Genomic DNA, 16,810 nt, shown 5'->3' on the forward strand with positions numbered 1-16,810 from the left:
AATATAAATGTGCACTTTTTGAATAATGAAGAACAAGGTTTCATCCTGATTTCCTTCTAGAGATCCCTGTTTGTGAACTATGTTCAGTGCAGATGGTCCAAGGAAGTGCATTCACTAGATGTGTTTGAGCTACAAATAAACACGCATTGGTATACTTGACAGGCCTGTCCTTGGCAAGCCTGCAATTTTTGTAGTTACATGGCATATGCAATATGGTTAAGAAATTTGGCAAAAGTATATAACAAATATACAAAAAAAGGAGTAGCCCAGCAGCTCTGGCACACCTGCTGAAATGTAGTCCTTTACTGTGCAAATTATCAGACAAAATGCCATCACTCACAGTAGAAGACAATCAAAAGATGAAGTGCGCTGACCAGTTGCCCCATGATGTTTATTGTAGTGGAGGGAAGCAAAATATAAGTGACACTTGAACAGTCCAGTGAATCAATAGGTCTGACCGAAAGGCCTTGTAATTATGTTTATATGTATGCATATTTACTATGATTTGTGGGAAACGTGAGGCTGGCGAAGCAACTGAAGCTGTCTGTAGACATCATCTAATGTGATAATATTTTTGTGCCAGTTAATTTAAAAATAATAGTTTTACTGCCACACCACAGTCTCCTAAGTATAACTAATTTGTGAAACACGAGCCCAAACCCAGGAAGTATAAAGCTAGAAATTATTCTTACGAAATGTGTTTCTGCTGACATTAATAGCTCAATTTCTAGAGATCAGAGAACAGCTTAGAACCTTTCCCTGGTGAGAGGGCTGACTTGAAAGAGATTACCACATAAGCATGCTTTAAGACATTTTAATGGAGCAGAAAGATTTAGCACACAATCCATGCTCAGTGTGTGAGGAAAGTAATAACACGCTGAAGTCATAGAAAGAAAAACACTGTTTGCAGAGGCAATCAGAGAATGGAATTGCTTTCACAAGACCAAATGGGGCAACCTGTATGAACACTACATAGCAGAATATTCTCCAGGGGTGTTTGATATTATAATTAATTGGGGCCCCCTTCTGTGGTATGTTTGTTTTTCCAAACCAATTTGCAAGGTTGCATCTAGAGTCCACATCAGTTATAGTATGTTTTCAATTTATGAGGAAACATTTACTTCTAAGTGGGCACTTTCTCGGCTTGAATTCCAAGATAAACAGTTTTAACAATCTTACCCTGCACATTTTTTAGACTGAGGACGGATTCTAACCATTTTGTTTCATAGTTAAATTTGTGACAAAGTAGTGGAACAGTGATAGTCGATAACGTAGCAATTTAATCTCCCAATAGTCACGTTTGGATGCCTTATGCCCTCATTGATACAGTTTGAGCAACAACAAAACACAAGCAAAACATTATTCTCAACTAGTTGCTAATGGCCTTAGAATATCCATTTTTTTAATGAGAACTTCAACAAGTGCAGTGTTCAGGTGACGAGGGGGGCAAAGGACACGTAAAGCTCTTTCTGGTAGGAGGGCTGAGATCATCACACTGACCTGGACCACAGCAAATGTTTGACTGAGTATGAGTAATAGAACGCAAGTCAAGATGAAAACAGCTCATTGATGGGACACCCCTGACCATCCAAGGCCCACACCTGACCCTACCTTTATAGCAGTGGACAACCCAGAGGTATACATCTGGCCAAGTGGCCTCTATAACCACCAACCTCGAAACCAACCCTCTCACAACTTTGGGATGCAGTATTCCTGGCACTGAAGTTAATCAATTACTTTAAAAGTTCTTGTGCAGTACACGACTAAAATGTTTGAATCAAGCATGTCAGCAACTGGTTCCTCTGTAAGGATTTACTCCTCTTAGCATCGTAATGTTAGTCTTTTAATTCCAGAGCGAGCACTGCATCCTTCTGCCTTCACTTCAGCTATTGCACACATGTGAAGGGGGCCAGGACTATATGTTCTAGATCTGTTCTAGAACCACAATTCAATGGTACTTTTTCTCAGCATTAAAGCGTGGAGGGGAGAGAAGTCATCAGCAATGTCAATCAATTCAGTCGCAGTTTCTCTAGACCCTTTGTAACCACAGACTACTAAGTAAGGTTAGTTGATTTATTACAAAGCCAAAAATAACTGAACATATAAAAACCTCAAGATGAGTGTGTAGAAATACACTGGAACCGACATAAAGCCAAATCTGCAAATAAATTGAGTCTGTGCAGCATGCACAAGACAATTAATTCAAGAGTTAGAGTGCAGAGAATCTAAAAGCACAAGTCCAAGTCAACCTGCATTGAGAGTTGATGAAAATAAAGCATTAATCTATCCCTACACTAAGGCTGATGTGACATCCCTTCTTAGGCATTCTTCATGCAGGATAAGTAAAGGGGTCACGTTGAGGAGTCTTCCTTAGAAGTCTCTCCACTTTAATGGGTATGGGAGCATGAACTACTGAGACAGATCTTGTTCTAAGATGCTCTCTCCCCAAAGGCAAAAAAGAAGTGGGGCTCTTTCCCTACTTGCAGCATTCCAGTATTACAGTTTTCTTCCCAGGTTTCCTTTTGGGTCATGCCATCCGATCAGACCACATTCTCATAGGTATTTTTCTACAGGACGGCAATGCTCCCAAACAGCAACAAGATTACCTTGATTCCCACGCCTTCTCCTGTGAGAAAATACAGCAGTTCTCTTATCAGCATTAACTACCAATGTATCCTCTTCTCTCCTTGCCTGACTCCTAAAACAAAGACATTATTCTAACTAACAAGGGCACTTCTTCCACCTGCAATACAAGCGTGAGCAAGAACAGAATTCAACATGCACATGAAATTCAAACTATTAATTCTAATGCAAGCGCTTCTAGGGAAATGTATTTCAGGCCTACAAGGTTCAGCTAACATAAGAGAAATGGAATATGAGCTTTATGAAATTGCATAGAATATAAGGCATATTCAGTTAATATTCCTGCCTACATATAAAATGACACGATTAATAAACACATTTAACAATAGTTCGTGTTTTCTACTGGTTACATTTGAGTTTCCAGGGAAACATCACTTACAACGCAACTTTTACCACGCAGTGCCTTTACGACGCAACTTTTACAACGCAAACCATTACAATGCATTGCGCTGGGGGGCGCTCTAGGATGGGGAATAGGTTTAATTTACTGTCCAACACCTTCCCTACTATCCACAGGGACTGGAGTTGGAATAGTAAATTAAACTATTCACTATCCAGCGCCCCAAAGCACTATGCGTTGTAATGGTATGCGTTGTAAAACCCGCATTGTAAAAGCATGCGATGTAAAAGAATGCGTTGTAATGTCGTACATCCGAGTTTCCACATTAATTCTCTACGTATTCTATATACTGGCCTAAACACATAACGTTTATGTTATTATATTACAAGATCCTAACACTTAGGTTAACATGACAAAGGATTATATGTGGATTCGTTCCACATGTCCGATTATAATGCACCCCTACAAATAAAAATTAATTTTGAACTACATCACATGGAAGGGAGGAGTCCTGCTGCAACCGATACCATCCATTGTTCCTGGGGGTGGACGGCTCAGAGACAACCCACCTGCTGTTGCCTGCAGGGTTTCATGTTGAGGGAGACAATGCTAAAGCTGGTGGTCTGTAACTCTAGTGGGGAGATTATCTCAATCTTCCTGGGTTTCACAAGTAGTCTCTTTTAAAAAAAAGAAGAGCACACAGTGGTCAGAGGATATGGGATAGCAGGTCCCTTTGTCTCAGAGCAAACTAGTACCCTCAATTGATCAATAAACACCAGCCGTAACAATATGATAGAGAAGCAACAGAGGACCCCAATCAAACCCTTGCATTCATCAAAGTGGTTGAGCTCATGGCTTTCTATTTAGGAGTGGCTGGAGGAATTCTCATATTTACCCATTTGTATGTTCTTTGGCCAAAGTTCCTAGTTCGGGAGCCCATGTTATTAACCCCAGAGGTTCTATGTAGATAAAGAGACTTGCCACCCATTATTTAATGGTCTCCACAAATGGGAAGTAACGTATTTATCTTCCTGGTTGAAGGTAGGCAGAAGTGCCTTTTCAGGCAGCCTCCTTCACATTGGTGCCCTCTTCAGTCCTGTCAATGCAGAGCACTTGGGTTCTAAAGCTCTGTTGAGATCTTGTCTCAGGACTCAGAGGCATCAGGTAACTGCACTTATTAAACACCCATCCAAGCAAAATATATTGATGTAAATCTGATCCTAATAAAAGAGAAGAGTGGGCGGAAAAACAACACTTTGTGGTGGAGGATTCGGCAGAAGAAATAGATGGAGAAGTGGACTCCGACCTTAAATTCCCCCTTCTCCTCCAGCTCCCAAACTTTATATGTACATTTTCCGCTATCAACTTCACACTTTCATGAGGTTTCCATCCACCTGCCAATGCAAAATAATACAATAAAGGCAAAGAGATAGCTGGTCAGAGGAGGCGCAGCTCATTGATAAATCTGCCCCTTACTGATTGGAGTTTAATTCTTCGTTACATGGTCAGTATGCAATGCAACGTCATAAGGTGACCAGGACCATGCAGCATCTTTTCAGATTAACAAAAAGCCTGACAACCCCATTCAGTGCTCATTACTTGCGAATCACAGATGCCCTCTGTAAGACACAGAAAAAGCTATGACAATAGTGTAACTTAGTCTCGGTGTGATGCCACTCAGCACCACACTGGGATAGGACTTTACTTAATCAGTGAAGGAGACCTTCAACCTTCTTCACTTCCAACCTGACATGTTCTTAATGAAACATCACTATCTAATTATACCCCCTTATTCTTCTTTACCTTGTTCTCCAATTGGGGTGTTAACAAAATTATGGATGAACTAAGTTTGTTAGCAGCACTTTTCTTGATGTAGAAAATGAAAACGCTTTATTTTTACTGCCATCTGGCTGCAGCCATTTAGTCTCCTTCCAAATGTCCACATTGTAGTAATGGCATAGTACAAGGAGGAATGGCCATCTACTGCGATAGAGTGCTTCATATCATCAACCATAGAATGGTATTGTGCACTTTATTCAATAGCATCATTATGACACAGCACACATGTTGGCATTTGATAACTGGGGTCCTGCACCACAAAATGTCCACTGAATAATAAGAAGACTCCAATTGATTGTGAGGCCACCTACAGACTCGCCCACAACCAGGCCAATGAGATGGACTAGCCTATAGGAGAAGCTCAGTAGGACAAGTATATGTTCAATGTGAGTCAATATTGCAGTTTACATCTCATGCCATGCCCTCACTTTAATTGAAGAGGGTGTGAGAGATTGCAACTCTCCAGATACAGCAGAAGTGTTGCAAACCTTACTAGCAACTTTCCTGTGAAAGCATGAGATGAAACATGAGCTCACCCTACCAATTGTCCTACAAACTATGGCATCCTAGGGAGGATGGGGCACAATCATGGCTTAAATACACTAGCGTGTAAAAAGTTGTTGTCCAGATGTCCACCTCCATTCCACTTATTGTTCACTAAGGGTACATATAGCATGCTTGTATCATATACCTATACAACTTTTGTTTGGTTTCTCCATGGTGACAGATAGTAATGTTGAGTGCTTGATTCTGTAAGCCACCCATTTCTGATTGTATGAACTCTCTATGCATAGACGTGTTAACCTTTACTGATAATTCACATTGCTTCTTCTTTGCTGTTTCAAGGCATCTGAAGTCTCTCGGAGTAGAGGTGCTTCTTTGTTAGCCAGGCCTGGTCATAGCCTGGTGTCAGCCATTCGAAACCAGCATCAACAAGAGGCTGTGCCACTGGGTAAGTGAATCTGTAATGTTTTTGCAACCAGTGGTATCCTTTCGCAAAATGTCTGAGAGCGTAATTAATTGACAGCCCTATTCGCATTAGCATTCATTAGGGAGTCATTATTACTTTTAACAGAAGTACAACAAAGTACACAGGGCCTGATGCATAAGAGGGTTTTCCCATTCTGTGGCTATGGGAAAATGCATTGGTACATATAGGCCCAAATTCAGTTCCATAGTTTTCGCTGATAACTCAATAGGTGTACACAGATGGATACTGGTATTCAATTCTTCTTTAAAAAAATATTTTAATTGGGAATGTTCCTAGAAACTATAAATTATTAGTGTATCTACCATGCAGTCTTTTAAATTTTCTGAAATCAGACTTAACAAGCACACTTAGTGTGGGGCCAAATCAAATGCGAGTTGTATGTATTATATAGCAAAACAGATTAGTCTAAATTGAAGATCAAACTGGTCAATGGTCTAGACCCATGCTATATTGTGCTAATATCTGTCTTGAGGCAACACTTAGGCCCTCATTACGAGTTGTGTTATTTCACCCTGAGCATTAACTTGGGTTGAAATAACGCAAATAGCAATTACTAGTGTTTATCGTCCTGGAATTACGGGGTCTGAAATGTTGCCAATATTTGGAGCACTAAATCTATCCTGCTTCTAGTCCAAGCTGGATCACTCTACCTTAAACCCATGTTCACCCATGTAAGCATTATCATCATGCAAAATGCAATTCCTTTTGTGCAAAATAGAGCAACAGTAGAACAGAATACAGTAGTACAGAATCAATTTGTATTTATACAGAGTGCAATTGGGCAATACCGAGTGTATCAGCTATGGTTCCCTCAGGACAAGATTGAGAGAGTTCATTCAGATCACAGACTCTCAGAGACATTCTTTGGCTTAATCATGTACGCGTGGTCTGCTGCATTGATCTATGAGTAATTATTGTTAATTGTGCTGTCAGTCTGGACTTCCCTAAGCCTAACATTGTGTTAGCCATGTATTAGGTGTATAAGTATCCCTCACGGGGATCTTTACCCACTTTGATTTATTTATTTATAAATGGATAGATATTTTTTCTGTGACTCTCGGCATGCTCTTGGATCACACAAGTAAATAGAAACATTTTTGGGGGGATTTTGTACATTTTTACAGATTATTTGAGTGAATCCAGTTGCCCAGGGACATTCGTGTATTGTACAGGATAAAACAATATTAACAAATAACACCAGCAGTTTGCCAAATAATGTTTTCTTTCCTGCACAACATAATTGACATGCATTTTGATAGTGTTAGCTCTTTTCTATGTGAACATTTCGGGGACTATAAAGCTCTATTAGATGAATCAAGTTTCACAACTGAATCTGATCAACAAATCAAACATTCAATAAATGTGAGGCACTTTAGGCGCCACAATATGGACAGAGAACGATTCAGTTGAAACCATGAAGATTTATTGAAGGTTACTGATCTACAGAAAGCAAAACCAGTTTAGTATCAATCAATAATCGAAAAGCATATTCTGCAAAAAATATGCAATTCAGGGTATTAAAATCATATAAATCAGAGGATTAACTAGCATAAGGCCGTCTCCAAGAAGAAAGGACAAACAGAAAACAATTCCCTCCCTTTGGAGAGTACTCTAAATCTCCTAAGCTGCTGTGCTGAAAGCTGCATCGAATAATTGAACTCTGGTTTATGCTGCACTAATTTAAATCATACAATTCTAACATTTTACACACCTACAGACAGTTCTCATAAGACTGTCCAATCTGGTTAAAGCAAGATGATACAATTACATGCTCGATACATTCTCAGGCGTTGTCACTAACAAGCTTTCTTCAAACTTACACTCACTGTAACAAGACACACGTACTAAGCTGTACTCTGCTTGTGTCCTCTTGACCACACTATTCAATAAAACATTCCAGCATTATCACGAAGAAAAGAAAACATTTCTTTAAATGATAAATAAGTAAAAAGAACATCGTGTTTGACAATTAGGTCTCCAGCTTGCCTAGGAATAAAATGTTCACGTGTCAAAAAGCAAAGATAGCAAGTAATTTTAGCCATTTCAAAATCCATAACTACTTTAGTGATAGTTTTTAATAATTGAAAGATGAATTCTCTTTCACAAATATCAGTTGCGTGTCTTAATGTTGGTTCAATAGTATATAAATGTTCATCTTTCTTCTTTCCCTTCAGCTTACAATGACAAGATAGTTGCATTTCTGCGGCAGCCAAATATCTTTGAGATGCTGCAAGAGCGGCAGCCAAGCTTGGCGCGGAACCATGCGCTCAGGTACTACTGATCATGATTTCTGTGTGGCTCGGGGCTCTTCTTCACCAATGTTTTATGAAGGGTAGAATTAAAAGTAGTTGGGCACTGCTGTAGCACTTTTCCTTAGAGTTTGTGATTTTCCCTTTCTGACAATTATGACTGATGAGCACCCTAAATTTTTTTATTTTTTACATTTCATGCAAAAACAAATCAGTGATGACGTGCACTTATACCCATTGATACAACATTGGGGTTCTGGTGACATTTATACTCATGTAACCAGATCGACTGTATAGCCTCGCATGATTTTAATACATTGTTATCAGTTATGTAACTTCGAAATGCTGAATTGCTCAATGGCTAGGACATCGCCGTTAATGGGAAGCATCTCTGGCGGAAAAACCAAAAGGTGATCTTAAGAGTACTCTACAATGTTGCTCTTTTTTCAGGGAGAAGATTCATTATATTCGAACAGAAGGTACTCACGGGCTTGAAAAACTCTCTTGTGATGCAGATTTAGTGATACTTCTCAGGTAAGGTTTCTCAGGAGTGTGAGTTTGATCAGAAAGAAGACATTTGAAATGTTGGGCTTTGTCCCTCTCTGAAGCGTGTCAGTGTGTTATCTGCGAACACACGAGCACGATTCATTGTTCCACGTATTATTGTTCTGTGGGGCCGGTGGGCTAATCCAAGTGCATTGAAGTCACTGACATGAATGTGTTTTGTCTTATAAATAAAATGCATATTCACCCATTTCTCGTCTTTGAAATGTGATGTTTTGGAGACAAACCAGTTTGTCTATTAAGGCCGTCCAATGAGTTAAACTGACATGGCACTATGAATCATTTATGAATATTTAGCCAGTTAATAATTGGTCTCAGGTTGACAAATGAGCCTCTAATAGTAGGCTCTGATGGTAATTCGATTTTTGTGACTGATCCGGTTACAAATCAAAATTCAATCCTGTGCCCATACCTTTTAAGGAAAAATTATTAATACTTCTTTTGAGAATTTAGGGGCATATTATCAAGAAGGGCGATAAAATTATCGCCACTTTAATGGCAGGAAACTGCCGCTAGAGGGGCGATAATGGGCTTGATAATATGCCCTTGTGAATTCCCATAGCAGCCCAGGTTAACACCAGAACCTGGGCTGCTATGGGAATTCACAAGGACATATTATCAAGCCCATTATCGCCCCTCTAGCGGCAGTTTCCAGCCGCTAAAGCGGCGAGGATTTTATCGCAGTTCTTGATAATATGCCCCTGAGTTCAAGAAATTTGTAAAGTACTGCCTAAACCTTCGCACACAACCATAAAATCTAGAATTTACCCTTGGAAAGACTCTGGCTAATCGAAATTGTTAAAAAACAAAAAGAAAAGAAGACTCAAATAGCAAAACTATGGTGGTCTTTGCAAAGCGCTCTTGTCTTAAGAAATGTCAGTACATTTTGGTCCGAAATGGTATGAAACACGTTCCCTTTACTTGGCTGATTTTCCAGAGTGTATTAACACACTAAACGCGCAATCCAAATTAGGGTTGAAGCCAATTTCGGTAGTAATGTATGCTGTGACTTAATTTTGATGTTGTTAACACTGGTTGGTCTCCAAAGTGTGAGTAAAGGAAAGACGAATATTATGGTCATGAGGGTCTTGAGTTTACATTTTTGACATAAATGGTATTATGAGGGTCTATACTGGAAACAGTGCAAACTTATACTTATCTTGAGACACTTATCTCAAGTATTCTTACATGGTCTAACGGTGTGAATGGCCACATTTAAAAATCATCTGCAATTGGATTTGGTTTAAAGAAATATTTTAATGCAGTGGGAGGTGGAGACATTTTATCATTGCTAAAAAGTTTGTCTCAAAAATTCCATCAATAGTTTTATATGCAGAAGAGGTTCATTCACTTGATGCCCTAAAAAAATTAAGCCGGCTTTGAATCAACACTCTGGAAATATTAATTAGGTCTAAGGTGGTCATCATCAATAGAAATGATTTTATAGAGGTGACATTGACTAGCATGAACTATAGGGCCTCTGGTCAAATTTTACATTATGTATGTAGGTTTTTCAGTGGTCATGAAGATTTCATTAAAAAACTGATTTGAGGAGTTTTTATGCAGAACATTGAAAAGTCATTCACTTTCACTAAATTATTTTGGCACAGTTACATAACTGGACCTTGTAAAAGATGCAGTTTTTGGGTCTAACTCAATTGCTGTTGTCTCCTCAAAATAAAAAAAAATTACAAAATTTAAAAGATGTCAAGTTAGTTGGGCCCTGTACCAGCAAATTAATTGAATCAATTTGAATTGTTCCCTTGTGACTCATGGTACAAAGCAATTTTAATTTAAGAGCACATTTAGAATCACTTTCAAGGTCCGTCTTTATGAGGTTTAAGTTTGGTCTGCTTCCTTTAAGAGTAAATCCATGAGTTCAGGTTAGTGGCACTCAGGGGCTGTGTAGTTGCCAATTGTGTAATGTCATGACTCAATACTTAGCTCATGTACTGCTTTTTATGTCCAGGCTTAGAATCTTGAGGTCTAGATATTTGGTACCAATATGGAAAACATTTTACTGTATAACATATGATGAGACGTTATTCTTAATATTTAATCCTCTGTCTGTTAATCTTTGTTACAGATGAAAAATCTTTTTCATGTAATTTTAACATTTTAAGCAGGTCTTCTTGATTAGGTTAAAAATTGTTTCTTAGGAAGTACTTTGCACTTTTTTGAAAAACGCATCATCTGTTGTACTAATTATCCTTATTATCTGCACAATTTCTTTAAGGATATCAACAAGCGAACTTTTTGTATTAAAAATGTTTAATGATTATTATTTTACTTGTGCTTGAGGAGGGCATGATTGTTGGTTTACTTATGCGTTGTATGTTTTTACATGATTTGTTCAGTAGTTTTAAGGTGATGTAAAGTGTTTGATTGCAGTGTCTCTGTGGATTTACTGTGCATGAAAATAAATCAAATAAATAGAGTGTACATGTTGTCTCTGAAGTGCCTCGTTCAGTTCATAAAATCACTCTTCACTGAAGTTTAATTTTATATTTTGCCTGTCTTGCCCACAATTTTCATAAGGAGAGGTGAGAAACAGTGGATCCTAGGAAAAGGCTGAGTCTTAGAAAAAACAGAAGTTACTGTTGCAGGGTGCTCCTCCGCTAGAATGTGGCCCTCGCTATTCAAAGTAGTGTGTCAGACAGGAAATGTTCCCAGACGACATTTAGAGTGCTTTGACAGGACTGAGGACTGCAAGAATTCACTTATTCAAAACATGCAAAGACCTGCTTTATAGAGTGTTATCTGTAAGAGAATAATAGGAAATTCTCCAGATTAGAGTACGTATCTCTCATTTCACTTTGGCTTCCCTCTCTGTTGAAATGCTGCACTCCAGTCTACAACTGATTGCTGAAAATTACAACAGCAAAAATCAGTCACTCCAGTATGTACCCGCCTGAAACATAAAAACTCTAACTACCTATACACCTCTTCAGATACTTGTTATGATGACATGTCACACGTATATGGAAAACATTCACTGTTATGTGTGATAGAAATAAAGCATTTTGTGCCTCATTAGAACATTGGAATGTTGGGAGCTCCATTGAAAACAGTGGAGTTCTCTGGGCATCTAATGGCTGGTAGAAGCCTGGCACCTTAACATTCCAATATTTGTTCACAGCAAAAGCTGTGAACATAGGCCTTACGGAGCCCGAGAGGATGTCAGTCCTCTCTGGCGGCTCTGTGAGGCCTTTGTTTTACAAATTAGAACATTCTGCCTTCTAGGGGCGGAATGTTCTAATAGCTTTAGAGCCCTCCATAGAGGGCTAAACCGACCATCAAAGGCCCGCTCCCTAGTTAAAGGCCCGCACCATTGGCTCGGGCCCCTAACTTTGGAGCGGGCCTTTAGTGGCCTCTAGAGCCCACTCCGGCAGGCTCCAAGGCTTTAATAGTACAAAGCAAAACTCACAATAACCTCATCTAAAGGCACTGGCTGGAAGTATTTTTTTTCATTTTGATTTTCAGCATTGTAGAACAGCAAAAGTAAGTCAGATCAAATCTATGTTACCTCGGACTGTGCTTCGTAAGGGTCCTCTCTACTTAGCATTCTCCTGGGTTTGATGCTTTAAGATGGAATATTGAAACCCAGTTCCTAGTTTTGATGACTCCAGCTAATCAAGACCAGTCCAGCTGAAGCCTGGTACCTTAGCACTGATAATAATGTGCTAAGTATGCCTTCTTTGGACCAGTCCTCCATGCTCTGCTTCCGTCAGAATCCCTACATCAAAGAGTTCTCTATTTTTCTCAGGTAGCACTTGTAAGGTCCAGCAATTAAACGGTAGGCTTGGTAACAAATTTGCTTATATTGAAGTTAACATCTTTGACACTGTATTTATTTTTAGGTGAAGTACTATTGTCGGAGTATCTTTGTATCCCCACAAAACCTTCCTACTCCCTCCCTAGATCCCAGAATCATAGAAGACCATGTTGTTTACTTTTGTAGTGCAGAAATATAAGCTTTATTTATGAACTGGGTGACATATTAAATAACCTAGGGCGCTCTCTTAGTCTGCGCTGGTATGCTCCCTCAATGGATGTGTCCGACGCAGATATTGCCCTTCCCTGACTCGAACAAATACACTCTCTGAGGCTCTGGAGTGAACTTGGAGAGTGTGCACCTCCGTCAGAGAGAGTGCAAGATTAGTAGATGGAATAGCATTTCTCACACTACCATGCCATCCTCACTGCAGGACATTGGAGAGAGAGCAAGGGCCTCCTTAAAGCGGATCACATTCTCTGACTGCAGCCCCCAAGAGAAGGAGGTCTGAGGGATGTTTAGGTGCGCAGTATGTTCCCATAATAATTGTTTTTATTTTTCTGAGAAACAACTACGAATGCTGTTGTGTATCTGCTTTCTACAATTACACAAAGTAGAGATAATTTGGGTGCAGGAATATAATTTTAGTATTTCCACATGTCATCTGGTGCAGCCCATAGCAGTGTTTAACTTGTAGGGTTCCCTGAAAGCCCGACACACCACAGTTATTTCTAAACCACACACTCTCTGGGATATTGATTGGTCATGCCCACCTGCACAGAATCTTTTCTAGACAGACCCTTTACAGAAGCACTCATCACTATGATTTCAAGTGTACTATCCTTTTAACCAAAAACAAAACCAACATACATAAGCGAGCTTCCACTTTTCCCAGATTTAGACTTCCAAAACATGTTTTCATGCTCAGCATGTGCTGCTAATTCACTATTAAAGCCTGGCCTATTTGCTTTCTCTGTGTTTGTCTTGAAGAACAACAGGAAGCTTTGTTCAGAATCATATTTTAAGTGTGTGCAACTGAATTCTACTGTACAGGGGTTGCCAAGTTGTACAAGCACACACAGTGATCTGTTTCTCTCTGCTTGCTTTTTAGCCTCTTTGAAGAAGACATCATGTCCTACATTCCCCTCCAAGCTGCCTTTCACCCTGGTTACAGCTTTTCTCCCCGCTGTTCACCTGGCTCCTCACCTCAGAACTCTCCAGGTAACCATATTGCATAAAAACCTATGCAGAAATAGACAGATTGCTGCAGCAAACCAGCTCCATCACCTTAGGTGGATTTCCTACACAAGAATTAGTTTTGTGCCCTTGCAAAATTGAAATTGCCACATGCATCAGCATTTCAAAATCTACTGCCCTTGTAAGTACAAAAGACTCCGGGTCTGATTTAGATCTTGGCCGATGGGATACTCCATCATAACGGTGACAGATATCCGGTCCGCCGAAATAGAAATCCCATAGAATAGAATGGGATTTATATTATGGGGATGGGATATCCATCACAATTTTGATGGAGTAACCCGTCCACCAAGATCTAAATCAGATCCTCAGTCTTTTTTAAGACTCCACTTTACGTACATCGCTTGTCATCCAAAGCTGTGTGAAGCCCTTCTTGAGTCCATAAACTATCATGGTTGGCATAACAACAAACCCTGGTTTCCCACATTCTATGGCTAAGAATCAAAGCTAGACCTTTGGTTTTAGATGATTTAGAAGTACAAGAACATTGCTGCCAAAAGGCGCTTCTCTGGGTTTTTATGATTCAGTTTCTCCTTTGCTTTCTCAGTGGTGGAACGGGATGGTTCACTACGTGAGTATAACTGAAGAAGGCTTTGTCTAGTACATTACTTAGGATGAGGTCAGGCACACATCAGTGTCATGCAGGAGTTAGTCCATGAAACTGACCCCTAACATGGAGAGTACACTGAACAATGACTTATTTCCTCTTTCTCTTTTTAACATTTAAGCCCTGTGGGATAAGTTAATCTCACAAGTCAGTGCAGCTATTTTCAATTTAATTATGTTGGGAGGCAGGGCTTTGGAGAGTAATGCACTGGGTTGTCTTTTTAAAGGCTGCATGGAATGGTTTTGCGAGATCAGTCATGCTCTAAAAAAAGTGTCCTCACAGTTTATTTATATTTTAAAAACTCTTTATAGCTGGAGAAGTAGGCTCGTACACGCACTACAAACTTAGGCCCTCATTCCATCACTGGAGTACGCTCACCTCTGTGGGCACAGCTGCAGATGGTCCAGTGTAACTAGAGCTGAACACTGTGTTGGGAGACTTTGTCCTCATCTCCATAGTGTCAGCAGGTTTGGTGAAAAAAAGTGACGTCAAGTTTGCCACACAAAAAGCGGGCATTTGTTTTGTTGGAGCACCATGGTTTTGATGATAGACCCAGACAGGAATAAAGCTGTCTGGAATGGTACTGGAGCAGTTGCCTTCAAGGTGGCCCTTATGATGTTCTTGTCAGCTTTTAGAAATCTCATTGGATTTCTCAAATGCAGAACTTGCAGCAGCTCCACTATCGGTAAAGCTACTTACAATCACTCTCCATGAGGTTGTGGATGCAAGAGGTTCATGGACCGGACAGTCACACACAAAGCACATGTGAAAGCATATGGTTATCATGATAGACAGATCATGAGTGAAAATCATCCATTGCTACAGCATTGATATAAATGATACATTCTAAAAATCCATACATATAAACAACTTAAACCAAAATTCTGTCTGTTCTCCACCCATACATCCATCTTTACTTCACACAAAACCTGTATCTTAAAAGAATAAGACCTATTAGCTAAGTCGCCGCTTGTTTTTTTAAAGCCACTGATGAAAGTGGTGTCCACCCAAGGGCAGTGTTTGAGGTACTATTGTATACATTTTGAAAACAGGAAGAGTACACTGCTGCAGAGGTTTTACCTCTGGGAAGGGTAGGCCCATGTAGAGGAGTGCTGCAGTGAATATCTTTGAAAAAAGTCCCACCTAAGATGTCCAGGCTACGCAGAGCAGTAAAAAATGTTTTTTTTTAAAATACTACCAGAAACACAGTTTAAGCACTATCTTTACAGAGTGAGGCAGAGAATGGATTAAATGCCATAAAAAAGGGCAATTTACAATAACAACGGTGTTTCTGGCTGTATGAATGAATGTAAGAAATACACATATTATACACCCAAAAAGCCCTATATCACTGACAAAAAAAAATAGTCCAAACCACAAAGTTATTTCTCCTCCAACGCATCCCACCTAAAATATATGCTTCTAATACATATTGGTAAAAAAGCAGACTTTTAAATGTTGTCATTGCTTATTTTGTCAGCAGATTTTGCTTGCTGATAAAACTAAAATCCTTCTGAATCAGACCCTAAGTGCACCTTTGTTCATACTTGTGTAAAAGACAGACCTAATAGATTTACCAATGCTTGTTCATTTAGATATCTCTTTCACAGCATTCTGTTTACTGTCCATATCCTATTCTCTCTACTGCTTTGATGGTCTATGATGTTTTCTCCCTCTCATCCCCTATTTTCGCAATACGGCAAGTACGGCTAGTTTGTTTCTCATGTCTGAATATAGCAATTTTAGCTAAAAAGAGACAAAAAGAGACAGTTGATATTTATTAGTCAATGTTTTCACTGTCCACACTCTGTTTTGTAAGGCTGGTATTAGCAAGACCTTTTGATTTTTCTGAAGAAAATAAATATATAAGATACTTATACGGGCTTTCGGCCATCACTCTTTTTCCATTGGTCGGTGGTCATTCGCATACTTCTCCTCCCACTACACATACTGCATGGGGCAGTTGGACAGCTCAATTGAGCCACTGGATAACTTCACTGTAAATGATGACATTTTGAGATCCAAAATTATTTTTGTGTTGAACTCCTCTCTCCAGTCCTCCACGCTGTGTTGACTTTCTTCTCTTTTCCTCTCTGTCCTTCAATGCTCTTTTTCCATCGGTTACATTATATTCATTCCATCACTTCTCTCCAACTAGTTGTTCACTTTTCTCTCTTTACTTTCTTCTTCGTGCATTGTACTCCTCACTCAACCCATTCTTCTGAATATTTCTGGTCAAAACCATTATTTTAAATTGCAACTTTTTAATCAGCTTTCACTGAGTCCTCATTAGGTGCGTAGCTGACAGCTTCCTCAAGTGCTATTTTTTCACTGAGCCTGCCTTCCACTAAAGTAAAGGTACAGTCTAAGGGCCCAATTCACAAAGGCAATCTGAGATAAAAGTCTAACCTTACAATTTTTGGTATTTACAGAGGTCATTTACGAATGGTATCTTTACATCCATAGACGGGCCAGAATCTCAGACTTGGGCCGTACTCACTGCACCAGGGCTGTACTCTCCAACTCGGACCGTACTATCCTTTTC

General features: G+C 39.5%; 1 protein-coding gene across 1 annotated transcript in view; it reads left to right on the top strand.

Moving 5' to 3' along the window:
• HECW1 (HECT, C2 and WW domain containing E3 ubiquitin protein ligase 1) overlaps positions 1–16,810 on the top strand; it is a 974,913-nt gene that overhangs the window by 829,173 nt on the left and 128,930 nt on the right. Inside the window, exons 18-21 of the mRNA XM_086964874.1 lie at positions 5,669–5,774; positions 7,988–8,084; positions 8,513–8,596; positions 13,513–13,622. Of these exons, the coding sequence (XP_086821000.1) occupies positions 5,669–5,774; positions 7,988–8,084; positions 8,513–8,596; positions 13,513–13,622 (397 nt within the window). The remainder of the gene's footprint in view (positions 1–5,668; positions 5,775–7,987; positions 8,085–8,512; positions 8,597–13,512; positions 13,623–16,810) is intronic.

Source organism: Lissotriton vulgaris, chromosome 4_1 (genome assembly GCF_964263255.1).
Source record: "Lissotriton vulgaris chromosome 4_1, aLisVul1.2, whole genome shotgun sequence".
NCBI classification, from domain to species: domain Eukaryota; kingdom Metazoa; phylum Chordata; class Amphibia; order Caudata; family Salamandridae; genus Lissotriton; species Lissotriton vulgaris.